General features: G+C 30.9%; 1 protein-coding gene across 2 annotated transcripts in view; it reads right to left on the bottom strand.

The window, feature by feature from the left end:
- The window catches only part of LOC115887249 (ethanolamine kinase), a 52,337-nt gene extending 33,021 nt beyond the window's left edge, over positions 1 to 19,316 (bottom strand). The window contains exon 1 of one of the 2 annotated variants that reach the window (XM_030906625.1): positions 18,851 to 19,316. In XM_030906625.1, the coding sequence (XP_030762485.1) occupies positions 18,851 to 18,915 (65 nt within the window). In that variant the 5' untranslated portion in view covers positions 18,916 to 19,316. The remainder of the gene's footprint in view (positions 1 to 18,850) is intronic. The other variant, XM_030906624.1, reaches the window with a different exon arrangement.
- Positions 19,317 to 19,788: the final 472 nt, after the last annotated feature.

Raw genomic sequence — 19,788 nt, 5'->3', positions numbered from 1 at the left:
TACGTCGATAATATTATGATTTGTGGCTTAGATTATATTAGAGTATTACTTACTCTAAAATTTTGGGTTAGTATACCAAACAACTTTGTAAGGGAAAAATCACATAGAAAAATTTTATATGAAAACCGTAATTAAAACAAGCAACCGTACCGCAAACAACAATTTTAGGTACTTCGACTCTTGAATTTTTTCGTATATTTACACCCTGTAAATCTAATCTATTTAATTTTTTAAATTAGTATTAGAATATTATTGTTATTTATCACTTAATAAATCAAGATTAAAAACTTAAAATTCAATGAACAACTAGTTCTAAAACACTTGTTAAGCAAATTATCGTTTTTCATCATTATCTAATTTCATAATTATTGTTCACTGATGATTGGTATTTTATTTGTTTAACAAATAAAATACATTTTTTGTTTAGATACTTTAATTATATTGAAAAATTTCCATTTTATTAAAAATAATTAATACATACAGGGTAACGCAGATTTGATCCCCACCAATGGCGAAAATTATAGGAGATACGAGGATGGTTAAATTAAAGCCCAGTTGTGCATTAATGTGCCTAATAGTATGCCGGTAATCATAGAACAAGTACCTACATAGGTTTCAATACTTAAATATGAAAAATGAATTTGTAATGTAAAGCCGCATACACATGCGGTTTCAGGCGCGTGGCGAAGGCCCCCGCGGACCCCGCTAGGCGGGGGGGCCCCGCACCTCATCTTTCAAAAAACAATTATCAAACAAACCAAAAACTGAAATTACATTTAGGCACACAATCTTTTTTTCAGCAATAATTAGGCTGATATAAAACAATTATTTTAAACTACATTATTCTCTACAGGTATAATAATAATAATTATTGTACTGGTCAATTTGGAATTAGGAATAGTTGTAAATATGTTTAGGAGACACAACACACAGCGATTAGTGGCGATTATCATGTTTTCACGGCGTTTTTGAAGTATCATATCGGTAGACTTTTTCCATTCGGTAGAAAGTCTACCACGTTGGCAAAGCCTAAACTGCGAAATAAAAAATAGTAACACTGTTTGTTTAACTTTAAAAAATTATGTCCAACTAGATGGTCGTTAAGAGCAGAAAACATATACTATCGATAAAAACTAATTTTTTGCTCGTCGTCAAGTGTCTATCGAATTTAAGATTTAATACTGAAAAAAACGTACGATTGTACTGATAGAGATGAGGCCAAGATGTTAGATAAAATAGAAAATATCGAATTTATTTTCTTACTAAATTTCCAAGGTACAATATTGGAAAATACTAACTTGCTTTCAAAATTTTCACAAAAAAATGATATTGACATAAGACTGGCCAGATCTAATATCAGGAGTTCTTGTTAAAATAGAAAATTTTAAGGACAATTTTGAAAGTGTGTATGTCATCAATAGATCAATTTCAATTGCGAAATTTTGGAATATTGAACCTCAGTTAAAAAACAAAAGAGTTCGTAGAGTCAAATTTTTTTTTGATGAAATAGCAGCTGATGAGCCCATTGAAAATCCTAAAAATCGTTTAACAGTCGCAGTTTTTTATGCTTGTTTAGATATAATAACTCAGTTTAGAATTTTAGAATCAAGTATGACGCATTTCAAAATATTTATTCAAAATTTGAAATTTTAAACCAACAAACATTGTTAAAATCCCAGGAATCTGATATCTTAGCTAATGTCAAAGTATTAGTAGACAAATATCCTAACGACCTAACACAAAATCTAGCATCGGAGCTAATTCAAGCAAAAAATTTACTTTATGAAAAAATCAAAAATTTCCACAGTATTAGAGAGTTTTCTCATTTTATTTTTGAAAAAAAAAACAATTACTGATTAACAGTACACCTGAGATTTCCAGTGTATTCCAGTTATTTCTGGTTCTTCCTGTAACATCCGCTGAACCAGAAAGAATTTTTTCTAAGCTGAAAATAATAAAAAGTTTTGCGAGGTCTACTCTGTCCCAAAATCGTCTAAGCTCACTGGCCATAATATCAGTTGAGAATAATCGAGCAAAAGAAGGAGATTTGGACAGCCTCGTAAACAAGTTCATTTTGTTAAGGTCGAGGAAAAAGGAAAAGACTTTCTAATATAACATAATAACTTCATAAATATTTAAAATTTCTTGTTCACATTTGTGTTTTAGTTATTAGTAGTTAAATGCTGAGTTGTTTTTTTCTAGTAAAACTTTGATTAATTAGAAGCATAAATGTTTGTTTTCTAGTTTTAAGAGTATTTTAAGAGTACTATAATAAGTATTTTAAGAGTACTATAATAATAAATAAATAAATGTTGAAACAATTATCAAAATATAAAAAATATCACATTGTGGCTCTTGTTAAAGAATATGTTTCAAGCAGATATCACAATAATGATGTATTTGAAGGATATTTTGAGTATAGTTAGGAGGGCCGCTGTGCGGTTTGTCGATTCGGTTTCTCAATGCAAATCGGCGCATGGGTTGTTCGGCGGAACCACGAACACAATGGACGAATTGCATTGGACGAATCGCATTGACGAACCTCATCGACGCACAGAGGAATATTTCTGTTCAAAACATGGTCAAAAAAGGAATTTTTGAAATGTTGTAAATATGTTTGAATTGTTAAATGATTCAAAATCGACGCATCGGCGCATAGTGAATATATGAGGCTTACGTCTCATGTTATTGTATTAATAATAATATTTTTATTTATTTTATTTTATGATTCATTGTTACTCGGGGGACACAACCAATTTACATTGTTTTGAATTACATCAAGTAATACAGTAAATAACACTTGTTCTATATTTCAACAATTAATTGTGACACTTTCCATATTAATTATTATATTAGATAATATATATATATATATATATATATATATATATATATATATATATATATATATATATATATATATATATATATATATATATATATATATATATATATATATATATATATATATATATATATATATATATATATATATATATATATATATATATATATTAATAAATAATATTTTCTTGCCTTTTAGCTGTGTATTTTTTCTAATTTCGAAAATCGAAAGTAAAAAAAAAATTTAAAAAAGTAAAGAAAATTGCTTTGCTTGTCGTAAAGGGGGAACCAAGCTCCACTCCCACAACCGGTTTCTGGGCCTACCCTTCATCAGGTGGGCTGTCCAGGGGCTGGTTCTCACCGATACGGCAAGCAAAACTTCTTCTATATCAACAGACGATGTCGTAAAGTGTCGGTGAGATATTAGTGCATCTCCCGTCAAAAGATGGTAAAGAGCGTTTTTCGGCCCGCTCAAATATATGAAATGAACAAAATTCTTACAGCTTTAGTGTATATTAATAAATAATATTTTCTTGCCTTTAGCTGTGTATTTTTTCTAATTTCGAAAAATCGAAAGTAAAAAAAAATTTAAAAAAAATAAAAAGTAAAAAGAAAATTGCTTTCATTTTATATATATATATATATATATATATATATATATATATATATATATATATATATATATATATATATATATATATATATATATATATATATATATATATATATATATATATATATATATATATATATATATATATTTATTTATTAATCCGTAGTATTAAACTAGCGTGACGTCATAAATCTCGCTCCGAGGCTGTTCTATTAGAGACGGCATTTCTCCAAGTCTCTGTTTGTATCGTGCATGTTTCTTATAGGCTTGGTGCATTCTCCGACGGTGCTGCCACCATCGAAGAATATCGTAAACAATCAATATATACACAGGTTTAAATAGCGAGTATACGAAAAATGTATTACTTAATTATTCTAAAAGTGTTAGGAAGTATAATTTGTAAAAATTCTTAAAGTAAAAATAAAAAAGTAAATGTTTTGATATCTGCAGAAGGTCTAACTTGTATTATTCCAGTTAAAAACACTTTTTAGATGAGTTCAACTACGGTAGCGAGCATAGTTTTAATAAATTACTGGTTTTGTTAGTGGGGCATATTTTGGCTACAACGAAGTTTTTTAAAAATACATAATTTTAATTTTAGAAGATGTTGATAAAACATTTAATCTAGTTGATTTAAAAAAGTATACCAGTAATATTGCACACACATACAAAAAAAATTATATTTTATCCTCTCATAACTTAAGCGGAGGATACTACAGATAAAAATAAAACAAAAAGTTCTTATGAACATATACCCTAAAATGCTTCCTGCATAAGTTAAAACCCTCGAAAGGGTAAATACAATTAATATATTTTATTTTTGAGGACATTGGTAATGTCATGTTAAATAAAATAATCGTTTTTCTTGAAATTTGGTACCCTTAGACACATTTTAATGCCGGAAGGAATGGCGACAGGGTAAAATCCCGTAACATCCCTGAAAGGGTACTTTCCATTAGTGTAGATAATATTAGCAAAATTAATCTTATGATTTCGCTAATACTAAAATCGATGCGTCGTAACTTTTAAACGCAAATATCTTGAAAACCGTTCACCGTTTCCAACTAAATAAAGAGTACCTTTCTTGTGTAAAAAAGTCCTAGCTTTTTATATTAGTTGTTGAAATTACTTCATCTACAACGATAAAAAAAGTACCATCAGTAGTACTCTCTATCCTAATGGAAAGTACCATTTTAGGGCTGCTACGGAATTTTACACTACGCCATTCGCTCCGGCATTAAAGTGTGATTAACGCTGTGGCATTAAAGTAAAAATATTCTTCAAAATAAACAAAATATATTATTATTTAAAAAATCCAAATAGTTAGATATTTAAAACAATCACTATTAACTTTGAAAAATATGCTCTAAACAAAGATTTATAAAACTATAACGAACTAAAAGTCAACATCTTCGACCAAACTACCATAATTTCTAATGCATTTTTCATACATTTTCCTATTTCTTTAACAAACTTTTCGTAATTCTTGTCTAGAAATTTGTTCACATTCTTGTCTTATTCGAGTTTTCAATTATTCTAATGTTCGTGGACGGGTTTTATAAACTTTATTTTTGACAGCACCCCACAGAAAGAAATCCAGAGGTGTGAGGTCTGGAGACCTACGAAGCCATGCTACAAAAGGACTATTGCGACCAATCCATTTATCTTGAACATTTTTTCATCAAGCCATCTTCTTACAGGTGCAGCACTATGGATCGGAACTCATTTTATTCATTTGTATTAGCAAACTTAAAATAAATTTTTTAAAGTAAACAAAATAAATTGAAAATATTTAGTTGCTTTGTATCGTATCTTAATTATTATGGAAGCTATCTGAAAACTTAAATCGATTATTAATTGATAATTGGTTATTGATAATAAACCAGTTGTTTATACAGTGGCGTCGTAAGTACTTAAAAAAATAATAATAAAAATAAAAATGTCTTATTTTAATAACACACATCCTGTATCAATAGTTATCAAAATTAGAAGTTAAGTATCTTGGGTAAGGAGGATTCAATATAATTTGCCAGATTTGAAATAAATACTGTCATAAGGGTAGTTTACTCTTGACTCGAAAAATATCAAACCCCATTAAAACGTACGTCTATGAGGTATCGCATTTCTTACCCTGGGCAAAATGTACGTCTTATAGCCATACAGCCTCCTGCCAAAAATGAAGAAGATCGCTCAACAAACAATCAAGATATTGGCTTGTATCCATCTTAAGTGGGTCACCCTGTATGTACAATAATTCACTATAAATATTTTTCTTATTATTATGAGATTTCTGGGAATCACTGGATAAGAAATAAAAAGCGTAAAATACAAACAAAAACAGTTTGTAATCTATGAGAGCAATCGAGAAGTCAATGAAAATTTTCCACAAGTTAATATTAATAGTTAGAGTTTATTAGATATAAGCGGCTGTAAGGCAATGTTATGTTATTTAATTGAATTAAAAAAATTTCTTAATTTTTATTTTTGCTGCTGTTCTTTGGTTCCCTGCAACTTCCCTTCAGTACTTAAAGTTCTAGGGAAAGGTGTACACCATGCGTTCAACTTCACGATTTAATTACGTCTCGTGATACAAATTAAGTATCACGAGACGTAATTAAATCGTTTATTTATTAAATAGTCGTAATTTTCCCTATAGCTTGAAAATTTTTAAGTGTAAGGAATACTTGCATTTTTGGTAAAAATAAGTGGAATTGAGTTGGTGTTCGACAGTGGTCGCGCTATTAAAACTCTGAATTCAAAAATTGATATCTCCAAATCCATTAGAAATAATTGACTGTAGTTTTTTCAAAAACTTTCTTAATATTTCTGCTATATTTTCTTCGCAGACAGTATGTGAAAATCTTTATAAATAAAAAAGTTACACGATTGCTGAAAATCGTTATGCACTAAAAGTAAATGGGTGTGTTGTTTAAAATTTTTGAATGTAAAAAAAGAAAACCTTATCGAAATTTTTTTTTATTTAAACATATTGTAAAAGATCAGATCTTCAAAATAAAAAAAAAGTTTCAATATCTAAAGTGCTTCTTAAGTTATGGCGTGTTATGTGTTAAAAAGTTGAGTTTTTAAATTATCGCGATTACTGACGTTTTCTCGTTATAAAAAAATGGACACCCTAACGATATCCGTAATAATTCAATTTCAGATGCTCAGAAACATATCTAATGATTTTATCTAGTTACCTTTTCGAAAAAAAAGTATTTTAGAAATAAGCGGTTTGCGATCGTGATTTTACTTTACTTGATAGGGGAAGGCGTACCGGCAACGCCGCAACAGCACACCGTCGCATTTCTCTCACTCCGACTTAATAAGATCCCTATGTGATTTACTTCCACACAAGTAAATACCGACCCAAGAGTAACAGTCGCCAGCACGGTATATGAAATGACAGCCATTTCATAGCCATCACTGACGCCGTTTTTTATTTTCGATCATACGGTAGTATACCGTGCTGGCAACTGTTACTTTTGGGTCGGCATTTACATGTGTGGAAATAAATCGCATAGGGATCTTATTAAGTCGGAGTGAGAGAAATGCGACCGACGGACGCGACGCGCGACGGTGTGCTGTTACGGCGTTGCCGATATGCCTTTCCCTATCAAGTAAAGTAAAATCACGATCGCAAGACTTTTTTTTAAGAGATAACTAGATAAAATCATTAGACATGTTTCTGAGCATCTGAAATTAAATTATAAGAATATAGTTAAGGTGTCATTTTTTTTATAACGAGAAAACGTCAGTAATCGCGATAATTTGAAAACTCAACTTTTTAACACATAACAGGCCATAATTCAAGAACCACTTTAGATATTGAAACTTTTTTTATTTTCAAGATCGGATATTTTACAATATGTTTACATAAGACAAATTCGATAAAGTTGTTTTTTCCATTCAAAAATTGTAAACAATCAATCCATTTACTTTTAGAGCATAGCAATTTTCAGCAATCGTGTAATTTTTTTATTGCTAAAGATTTTCACATACTGTCTACAAAGAAAATACAGCAGAAATATTAACAAAGTTCTTGAAAAAACTACAATCTATTATTTCTAATAGATTTCGAGATATCGATTTTTGAATTCATAGTTCTAATAGCGCGACCACTATCGAACACCCACTCAATTCCACTTATTTTTACCAAAAATGCAAGTGTTTCCAGCTTGCACTTAAAAAAAATCAAGCTATAGGGAAAATTACAACGACTCGTAATTAAATCGTGAAACTGAACGCATGACGTACACCTTTCCCTAGAACTTTAAGTACTGACAGAGGTATTGATTGGGTCGACCGGTCAACTGCGACAAATCTGCTATATCCCCTTCCACGTCTCTTAGCGATGTGCACAGTTTCTCGGTTTATTTCATACGTTTGGCAACGTGTTTACTGTCCTCTCTTTGTTCAGTACATTATAAACGCATTGTACTCTTCTTACATACGGAAATCTCGACCCAAGACTAAACTTTGCCAGCCCTTGGTATACTAATGTTCCTTCTAACCTAACCGACAATCTTCGTTTGTTATATGTGTTTGTTAATAGTATTAGTTCAGAAAGGAGTGAAGAGTGAAGATTTTCAGTACTTATTTTCCTAGTCAGCAAACACGGATAACATTATTATTCGGTATGTTATTCTAAACAAATTTCATATATTATAAGTAAGCTGTTCCGATGGGGAAAGTCCCATATGATTGAAAAAAAGGCGTCCAAAATATCGGCTTGGAAATGAACATTGATGACATTTCTCATATAATCGAACATATAATTTTACATATAAAATGACAGCGATCTTCATTTCATAGCCATCGCTAACGCCGTTTTTTTTTTCGATCATGTTGTAAAAATATACTGCATATTTTTCCAGCGATAAAAATAGTTGTATTAGTGAGAGATGTTATGCAGTTAAGAAAAAAATAGTCTGTCTAATCTGTGAGAATGGGTAATATGTGTGGCAGATAAAAAAATTGGATAAAAATTAATGAAACCATTGCCCTTATTTTTGCAGTCCTAAAAATTTGTCAGATGATAGTTTATATGCCGTATGATCGAAAAAAAACGGCGTCTAGTTGGCTTGGAAATGACGATCGATGACATTTCCCATATAATTTTACATATAAAATGACAGCGATCTTCATTTCATAGCCATCGCTGACGCCGTTTTTACGGTAATATAATTACAGCTGCCAAATGGTAGTCTGATTCATGTGAAACGTCCCGAAAGCTCTACCAGTCTCGTTCAACGCTCGTCAGGCGCGCTAAATTAGGAATGTTCAAATATGATAAGACAAGTATTGGTTTAGGGCGAAATTTGACTATGGGTACAAACACTTTTCTTAGCGTTTTGAGACTCTAGGAATAAAAAAAACATGGTTTTAGCAAAATGTCAATCCGTCATCAAAAAAATTCATTCGCCAATAACTTTGTAACTGTCAGAGATACAAGAAATTTGTAATTTAAAAAATTACATATTAAAATTTAATTCTCTATAAAAAAGATCTCTTGACATTTTTCTGTATCTCGTTTAGTTTCTGAGATATAGTGATAAAAAATAAAAACGAATATTTTTTACATTCAGACGCGATTATCTCTGAAACTATACAATATATAGGAACAAGAATAAGAAGCAATATTGTAGAGAATTACATTAGCAACAAAAATACTAATAACGAGAAATGTCACTTTTGTCTGCCTAAAAAATCGACCTAAGCAAATACACTACAGTCAGTGTACAGACTACATAATTCTTATTGAACAGATTGAAAAATATTTATTTACGAAACCATGAATTTTAATGAAAATTTCACACCTCTACTTTTCAACCAATAACATGCTTTAATGTTGACTAGTTACCATGGCAACTGAAAAAATTTCCGGAAATTTTTTCGAGGCGCCACGAAACTTTAGTGGAAATTTTTTGACAGTTGAAAAGGTAAACATAAGATCTACAACACGGGGGTGTCACTTGTATGGGAAAACAGGCAACAGTCAAATTTAAACGTGCCAGGACCAACGACAAAGAAAGCAACATCTGCCAGGCATTGGCTTTCTTTGTCACTCACATTGCTTAAATCATGATACCGCGGCCATTTTGTCAACAAAGAAGCTGGCCGGGCTGTCCTGGCAAGTGATATAAAACAATTTTGCTTTTTACAATATTAAATTACCATTTGGATATATTTAATGCGATTATTCAGTTAACTGATAAGTCAGAAATTACACACAAATACTTTATTCGTAAATACAACTAAGATGTAAACGTATTTTTGTATTTTTAGATTTCAACTCTTGCAAAGACCCGCCGATAGAACTTGCCTGGCAGCGTACCTGTTTAACTAAACGTATTATTTCCTGATAATAATATCAAAACACGTAAGAACCTCTATAATTTATGATGAAAAATGATTTTGATTATGTTTTATATTATTTAAATACTTTCTAACCTCAAATAATCGTAAGATCCTTGTTTATATCGCAGAGCCCATTCAAAACTGTTTTGTCTTCAAAAAATGTTTACAAAACAAACAATTATTAAAAAAACTATGTCCTTTTAATCTGATTTATACCTCAGAAGGATGCCAGTAAAATTTTATTAAATCAACATTATATTATTTGGCCGTTAATATGCAAAAAGGAGCATATTGCCTTAACTTAAATTTTCTTTTACTTCTCCTGACAATGTTCTCTATATTCTCTATTTTGAGTTGGTAAACTTTTGAACGGGATGTGCGATATATAAAATACATAATATATCCAAGGGTATGATCTGATAAAAGTATTTTTTGATGCATTTTTTGGTTGTTTATGCACGTTGGCTTGGTTTATGTTTTATCCAGCTTATATTTATTTAGTATAACAGTTTTTTTTGCCTTTGGAATGGCATGCATTGAGGCTAGATAGTGTTTCATTAGATCATTAAAGGAATTTAGAGTAGCATATATATTTTTTGTCATATTAGTGTGTTATCATGATACAGGTAGTTGTATCATAGTGCCTTATGCATGTTATTTACCTATTATATACTTATGTAATGTATTATCAGTAAATAGATGATAACATACTACTAAAATGTCTTTTTAATAGTATGTTTATCTTTCCAATTCACTAGTTATTTGCAAAATGTATTTTGAACTAATTTAAGTCATTAATTGATCATCTTTCTTTTTCAGGTTCCGGGATATTCTTTTTCATTGTTAAAAAATATATATATTTCAATATTATTGTAATATAAATCGCAGCTCTAAAAAAATAAATGATATTGTTTACTAATGTGTAATTTATTTACTATGAATTTTCTCTGAAAATAATAAGTCTTTAATAATATCATTGATTTGCTGTGTAAAGTTAATAGACATATTTTTTAATACATTAAATTATATTAAAGTAATAAAAAATATGTTTATTAACTTTAAACAGTAAGTCAGTGATACTTATAAAAGTATTTTTTAAAAAATTTCCCTTCTTTTAAGCCCCGCCCCTCCAATTCCCCTCAATTTAGCTAGTACTGCCAGGCGACACCAGATAGCGTCTGTTTCCATTTTTTAACATGAAGTTAGCATTTCTTTAATGTACCTATTCTCTGATCTACAATCATAATGTGAATGAACTACAATGTCTATATATTGAAATATTACCCATTTGAGTTTTAGCATTTGATGTAACTAATTAAAAATATAATAATATTTGTTAATATTATTAACAAATTGAAATTATTTTAAAATGTCATGTTGGATTAATATTTTTTTTTTCAAATTTAGGTGTGAAATTTTCTTACCGAATACCACGCAAGCTTAAATTATTCCTGGAAATAATTTAAGCTCTTGTGATATTATAAGTGAAAATTCCACACCTGTAATTTTTAACCAATCAAAACGTGTTTTTTTAACAAATCACCATGGCAACGGATAAATTTTAGTGATTTTTTTTTCCTTGTGGGCACCCGACAGCGAATTATACTGGAAATTTTTTGACGTTTATAAAGACAGAATATCTTTTTGAGAGTCTGGTTTTTATTTGTTTTCATGGTAATTTTGATATATTTCAATTACAAAGCTGAGGTGTTTTCTATATTCTTTGGACACCTCCTTTCTTCTTAATGGCGAAAATGCAGGACTTAGAATGGACTAAACTAAATGTCTATGTCTAATGAAATATATATAATATTTAGACACTCTTTTATTCACCTTTTTTCCATTTAGCACTTTGGATTTTGAGTAGTTTAGATGCAAATATTCGTGAACAATTCGAAATATATAATAAGTCGTCGCACGATGATTGATTATTACATCAGACAATTTCACGCATATTTTGCATGAAGTATGATTTTCAAACCGATTCATTTTTAAAACAAAGAATTTTGTTGGTTTTTCAAGCTGCACAATATTCTTTATTACCACTATTACAACAAAACGTGAGTTTTTTCTGATATTTTAAACTGTCAAAATACGATGATCATAGCCTTTTATGATCGACGTTTGCTGACGCTGCGCGCTGGTTATGAATTCCATACCGATAAAGCGTTTATGAATAGTTAATAAAAATGCAAAAAAGCAATTTTCTACCACTTGTAGTTACTCAAAACTTATGTAAAATTAAAGAATATATTGTGTTGTGTCTTGAGATGGTATTTTCGTGCAACTACAACGAGTAGAAGTCAACAATTTAAAGGTCTAAATTGCTGCCAAAACTGTAACGCGCTGTAAATCTGTTCATGCAGCGCTCCGAAAAATCTTTTAAATTATGATTTTCTAACACTTGTAGTAAGCCCAAGTAACTATAAAATGAAAGAATATAATATTTTAGGTCCTAAAATGGCACTGTTGAGCTACTACAAACAGTAGAAATCAAGTTTATAAGCTAAGAATCCATTAGTGACAAGACAAACTGAATCTGTTTATGTATGTATCTATAGAACTAATAAAATTTTTGTTTTCTACCACTTGTAGTAGCCCAGAGTAAATAAAAAATCAAAGAATGTAATATGTTTCATTAAAAAACTGCATTATCGTGTAACTACAAGTAAAAATCAATAGTATCTCATAGGGTAGGCTGAGAAGCCCTTACCGAAACTGCAAAACACATTAAATTTGTTAAAATTATAACTTTCTCCCACTTGTAGTTACTCGAAATTGATATAAAATAGAAGAATATATTATGTTACGCTTTGGGTTGCCATTTTAATGCAACTACAAAGAGTAGAAATTAAGAATTATCGCAGGTTTGTAATCTACACCTAGGATGATCACGAAACTTGATGATCCTAAAAACTGAAATAGTTTTTAGGTTTGGGTGTCACTTAGTTGCCATAGTAACTAAATAATCAAGTCGACCAAAAATCGAAAAATACATTTTAGTTATTTGATTTTCAAACACAATTTGGTGTGGAATTTTCTTACCGAATAACACACGAGGTCAAATTAAATCCGGAAATTTTTTCGAGCTCATGAATATTTTGAAAGTTATTCCGAGTCGAAGACGAGGGATAATTATTAAAAAAGTAAAACTATTACTAGTGAAAATCGCGTAAAGTTTTTATTCAATATCGAACTTGTTTAATAAATACACATGCAAAAATCTGGATAAATTGGGGTTTTCTTTTTTCTTTTCTTTTTTAATTCTGGGGCTTTCGTGATTGTAAATGACAGCCAGACGTGTATTTTCTATGATATTATAGTATTATTTATTATGAGACAAATTTTCAAATCCGGGAAAATAAGAGCAGAATTTTTTAAAAATCTGTCAAATTTTTGCATCCGCAAATTTTTAGCCAGACTGACTTTTCTCCACTTGGGATGTGCTAAATTGTTATTTCTAATTAATAAAATGATTCGCTTTAATAAATATCAAATATTTATGACTGGGAAAATAAGTGGACTTGTTTATATTTTTTTATTTTTTTTAATCCGAAAATTTTAGAGATTCACAAATTGTCATTTTATGTCACCATCCGCACAAAACTATTTCATACTCACCGACTGGGAAAATAAGTACAAAAAATTCACCCTCCTATGGACTGTACACAGTAGGTATATTCGGAAAAGTTTGTTACAAATGGGAAAAATATTATTGAATTATTATAAAATAGGGTTTTACCGAGGTTTTTACTGAATCCATTCACAATGAACAGGAAAATAATTCACATAATTTGTCTTATGTCAACTGCTATGGAAAAATTTCAAAAATTAAAAATATAAAAAAAATGTTTAAAACTCCATTTTGCATCTATGTAGGTAGATACCAATTTTGTCAATTTTTATAGACTTCCTACTGACATAGAATATACAGGGTGAGTCTTAAATAAGTTCAAATATTTTTTGGGGCAGTATATTTCGACCTAAGAAACACGTCTATGAGGTTTTTTGGCGATTTATTTTCAAATTTCATTTTTTTTAAGTTTTAAATTTTTTTTAATTTTTAGTTGAAACATCCAGTCGTTTTCTCAAAATTTAAGCGAAAAATCTTTTTTTTTAATTTTCAAAGTAAAATATCTCGGTTATTTTGCACTTACTTGAAAAATGGTAAAGCAAAAATATGTTTTTTTTATCGAGATCTACCAGCAGCACTGAGAATATTTGCACTTATTTAAGTTCACCCTGTATAGCTACGATATTTTGTGCTAGGTCGCTAGGTTGTGCTAGCTTTCAAATAATATCAATTCGTTGATTTGTCGCGAAATGTTGGGCACATTCTGTATCTTACAGTGCCATACTCTATATAGAGCGTCGGCAACCTCTCGCATGTATTAATCAGTTTAAAACGTTGTGATGTGTGTCATCAGTGTTTCACAAGTACACGGGACCTACAGTTTATTACCGAATCCGAACGGCACTATTTGAGAAGCTGTACAAGGCAAATATACTCAAAGTGGTTCCTTGAAATGGCGGCTCGTTGGCCGCTCTATTTAGATAAATAAATATTTTTATTTAAATAAATAAAGCGACCGTACTGGCTGGGGATCGAACCCAGCACCCAGTACCTTCCGCTCCGCAGATCGACACACTAACACTGGAGCTACGGCCGGCCATACATTCTGTATAACAATTTTTTTTCGGATATTCTATAGACTATAGTCCATTTAACCAGAGAAGCACAGTCAGTGACAGCCAGTATTCTCAAGTAGATTGTATTGTCTGTCATTTTTTGGATATCTTTTGTTTAAATCGTCGCGTCGTTTCTCTTCTGGAAAGACTTTATATACAGAATTAGTAAAAAGAACGGAAACGCTTAAATATCTTCAAAATTCCTTAAGAAGTTGCACTTGCAAAATTCGGTATTAGGTAGTGTCTACGCGTACGAAATTGTATAATGATATCGGTATTGTTGCCAGACTTAAGCACCTCAAGTAATTGTTTTCTTATCTTAAATATCATGCCACATGTATTTTTATTTCCAAATTTGGACATATCGAACTTAGTATTTAAAATAATTAATATTTAGAAATTAGTATGATCCATGATCCCAAATTATCAATATTTTCTCTTTGCTAGTGAAATATCGCAATTTTATCTTCAAAAGCCCTTTACGTACAAGTAACAAAATGATGCATTGAGGATTTGATGAACGTGTGAAATCAAACGAGAAAATTAATTTATTAATATAAAATTTATTATATATATATATATATATATATATATATATATATATATATATATATATATATATATATATATATATATATATATATATATATATATATATATATATATATATATTAATCAGTTTAAAACGTTCTACGTCTTCCGATGCCATCTCTCCATGCCTGTCTGTCTCTCCATGCACCGTCTACGAGAGATCTTTCCTCCATAAACGTGTCAATCCTTTCCTGCCAACTTCTTCTCGGTCTTCCCGGTTTTCTTCTTCCTGCAGGTTTCCAGTTTATAATTTGCTTTGGGATTCTTATTTCTGCCATTCTTTGGACATGTCCGTACCATATGAGTTGACTGTTCTTTATGTCGTCCACTATCGTATGTTTAACTTCCATAATCTCTCTTATGCGTTCATTAGTTATATGCTCGAGTCTTGATTTGCCTGCTGATCTTCTCCAAAAATCCATCTCTGTAGCTTCCAGCATTCGTTTTGTTGTTTCCTTAATTGGCCACACTTCACAGCTGTACGTGGTTATACTCTTGATGATGGTATTATACATATATTAGAGTTTTGTTCTTGTTGTTTATGCTTCTGTCCCACAGTATCCCATTCAGTACCGTGATAGCATTCCTTCCAAGTTGGTTTCGTTCTTTAATTGCTTTAATTTATCCAACATTCCATCATTTGTGATTTGCATACCCAAATATTTGTATTTTGTGCAGCACTTAATTTTCTTCCCTTCTTCTAGTATTAGATCTTGTTGTTCTCCTCCGATACACATATATTCTGTTTTGTTAGTATTGATCTCGAGTCCCCATTTCTGATATTCTTCTATAAGCTTACGTATCATATAATTTATGTCATCGTAATCTTGTGCTATGATCACCTGATCGTCCGCGAAGCAAAGTGTGTAGAGCAAGTTATCCCCTATGGGTACACCCATATTTCTACATTTTTGCTTCCAACCTTTGAAAACTGACAACAATACCAATCATTATTCAATTTTGACTTATTAAAAATCTTGTTTTATTACTGATTTTCAACCAATCAAAAATTGATTCTTTGGATTCTAAATCAATTTTAGTAAAAATAAATATCTGCATATATAGTTTTCTGATTCAGAGGCAATATTACCGGAAAGGTATAGCAATAGATCTTACTGAAAGGTATAGAATTCACTTGTTTTTATTTTTCTGTTTTTGTATGTGGAAATTCCTAAATGTCTAAATATAAAATATAGCAAAGTTGAACTCAAAATATGATTACATAGCAGTATGATTATATTTATCACTTTTTATTTATATTATACTTTTATTTACAAATAACATGAAGGGTAGGGGGAAAGGGGATGCCACCAAACCGACTTAGGAGAAAACGCTGATTTAATATTGCCAAATACCATGTTAAAGATACAAACATGTATTACTGTAATATTTGCAGCTGCGCTACATGCTGTGGTATACTTTTTTACCGTAAAGCAGCATTAATCTTTAACTTGCAGTTATTGTTAAGTTTAAGTCCTGTGTGCACTAGTGCTCTCCAATGGAAGGCAAAAAGTCACGATGCAATGAAGACTTGAAAGATAATATAAGAACCCTTTAATATTACTATTATTAATATGAAAGGTTAAATTTAGACTTTAATTGGATTTTAAATGTGAAAATACAATATGAGAGTATTAATTTTGTCAACCCTGTAACTCTTGAAAGATTAGACCTATAAAAAATGCATTCGGGCAATTTTGTAAAGAATTTTCTGAGCTTCAATTTTCTATACCGGGTGTTGCATCGTCGAGCGGGACATAGGAAATCCCATGTAAATTTTAATGGGGTCAATTATTGACTTCCCTAATTATTTTAGAGAATAATTCTATTTAGGTTTATTGAAGAGCACTAAAACCCACGTTGAAAAGAATAAGTAGATATTTTTGATTAGCCCGTTTACGAGTTATCGCCGATTTCTTTTTAAATATTTCTCCTTTCTTATGGCCCTGTATTTACTTATGAGCACCAGTCAAGGTAAAAGATAACTGTCAAATGAAGTTGTCATTTAATAGTACCTAAATTAATGAGTTATTGAGTATTGTAATAATACTATAATTAACCTTGTAATTGATTACTTTATTTTACTTTAATTCATATTAATTTGTATTTATAAATACATCTTTAAGATTTCCGATGTAGGAATGAGTTTTCAATAATAATAAAGCACTAAATAGGTAAATTTCTGAAATCACAACTTCATTTGACAGTTATCTTTTACCTTGACTGGTGCTCATAAGTAAATACAGGGCCTTAAGAAAGGAGAAATATTTAAAAAGAAATCGGCGATAACTCGTAAACGAGCTAATCAAAAATATCTAAAGTTATTCTTTTGAAATGTGGGTTTTAGTGCTCTTCAATAAACCTAAATAGAATTATTCTCTAAAATAATTAGGGGAAGACAATAATTGACCTCATTAAAATTTACATGGGATTTCCTATGTCCCGTCCGACGATGCAACACCCGGTATAGGGTATTTTTTCGTAGGTGTCGTATTTTCCGAGATATAAGCTAAAATGTCATAAAAGTGACACTTACCCCCTCCCCTCTCCTCGAGCTCATCGTCTATCTTCGGAGACTTTTGACACATACCAGCCCAAGTCTAGAGAAATCATTTAAAACCATTTTCAAAACTGTGGGATTTTTTTCCACCGATTTCTCTAATTTGACTGGGCTACGTTGCAATTTCAATAAAAATAATTATTACAAATTGTAGCTCTACTAACTATATTTTTGACAAAATTTGCTGTTACTAGGCACTATTGTAAACTAAGTTGGGGAAGTATAATGATAAGTGGCTAATAGAACAACTGTGTGTCATATAATGGTTTACAAAAAACCAAAATACAATGTTTTAGTTTTTTCTTTTTACATATTTTTTTTTCAGTGTAGAAATGAAACAGAAAGAAGGAAGAAGTGACGGTAATATTCTGGTTATCCCCCAAAACTTTTTTTGGATTAACAATATTTACATACATTTGCATTGCATTACGGGTAATTCCCTGATTTAAAACACTAATCAATAGGAAAAAATTGACAAAACCGTAAGGCAAAAAAATACGCAAAAACAATCCATCCGGGCCCCATCTCACTATTCTACTCGGGTCCCTCTGGCCCAGTCCGACCCTGGTTAAGGTTGATTCTCACTATACCTTCCATATCAGCTCCCTTCCGTTTCCCTTCTGTTTACATAAAATATGATATCATGTAAATGAATAGGACAATGCACACTATCCGTGGTTTTTGGACCAGCTCTGTTAACATTTTTCTGATATTTATTTATTCTTTCATCTCTTAATTAAACCTATTACCTTTTTCAAAAGATACAAATTTTTAGAATAAAACTTTCGTAGAAATTGTACAATAAAAAGTATGGAACTGATTCGGAACGGAAGCAACGTATAGCGTGAATACAATCAAAAATACGGAACGAATATGGAATGGAAACGGAAGGTATAGCGAGATCGACCTTTATTTGGACATCATCTGTTACTCAATGACAATGTAATATGTGTTTGGGGCTTGGTATTCTCAACAAATTAAGTTGATTAGGTACTTAAAAATTCCATAACATGGACATCGTCGATTTCTCCCCTCACCCTTCATATTTATTTGTCAATTCGAAAACAGAACCCAATTACAAGCTAGTATGAATAATTATATCAATGAAGCTATTCATTTTAAACGTTCGAATTGGTTTCTGGTTTAATAAGTTACTCCTAGCCAATATATTATTCAAAAAACAGGGTACTCACCTTGAATTTAACTCTAGAAGGCTGCCAGTACGGTCTGATTTCTTGCAACACCTTGTACGCACCATTTTCGATATCGTTCTCGCTTATCGTAACTGCAATGTGTTGGAACGTCTGATCGCCGTTTTCCATTATTATTATTGTTAATATTGTCGTAGAAGCAGCGTGTTCTACGCTGTCGCCTGTGGTCGCTGGTTGTGAACAGAAAAAAAAAACTGTGTGAGAAAACCTCCGACTAAAAACTGTCTAGCCCGCGCGTATATGCGATCCTCGATGCGATCAAGACAAGGTCGGTACAGCTCTGACTGTCTGCTAAAACACTGCGGAGACTTATGAATGGGTGAAATAAATTATATTATTTTCAGAGATAAACGACGAGGCTCGAATTATTATTATTGTTGCTGTTATTATTATCATTGAGCGTAATTGTAGGGGAGCGCAGGGATGTACGTCGCGATGCGAGCGAAGCAGGCAGCGTACGGATTGGTACAATTTTAATTGAGGAGCGCGGTTTATTTTATTTTAATGTGGGTATCATAAATCGTAACGAATGTCAATATCGATAAAGGTTATATAAGAATATAATTCTATTGAACTACTGACTAACGAAATTGAAAAAGTCCTGTGAGATATTGGTTTTATTCCTAATATAGGTATACCGGGAGCGTCTCAAAAGTGGCTCACCCCTATAACATTTTTAATTTATCAGATAAAAAACGAGATTTGGTACGTTAATATATGACATAAATTGGGATTGATTGGAGTATTCAATTCCTTTCGGCCACTTCCTGTTTCACCGGAAATGACTACAACTTCTGGTTTTTAAATGGCACCCTCGGTATTTTTTTACTTTATTCGATAGAAAATGACATTCTGAATAGAATGACATATCATATGTCAACTTTTGACATTTTTGCTTAAAACAAAATTAAATTTTAAAT

The sequence above is a fragment of the Sitophilus oryzae genome, unplaced genomic scaffold (genome assembly GCF_002938485.1).
Source record: "Sitophilus oryzae breed Bouriz unplaced genomic scaffold, Soryzae_2.0 scaffold_557_pilon_pilon, whole genome shotgun sequence".
NCBI classification, from domain to species: domain Eukaryota; kingdom Metazoa; phylum Arthropoda; class Insecta; order Coleoptera; family Curculionidae; genus Sitophilus; species Sitophilus oryzae.
The sequence above is the reverse complement of the archived record's forward strand: the minus strand, read 5'-3'. Positions and strand labels throughout refer to the sequence as shown.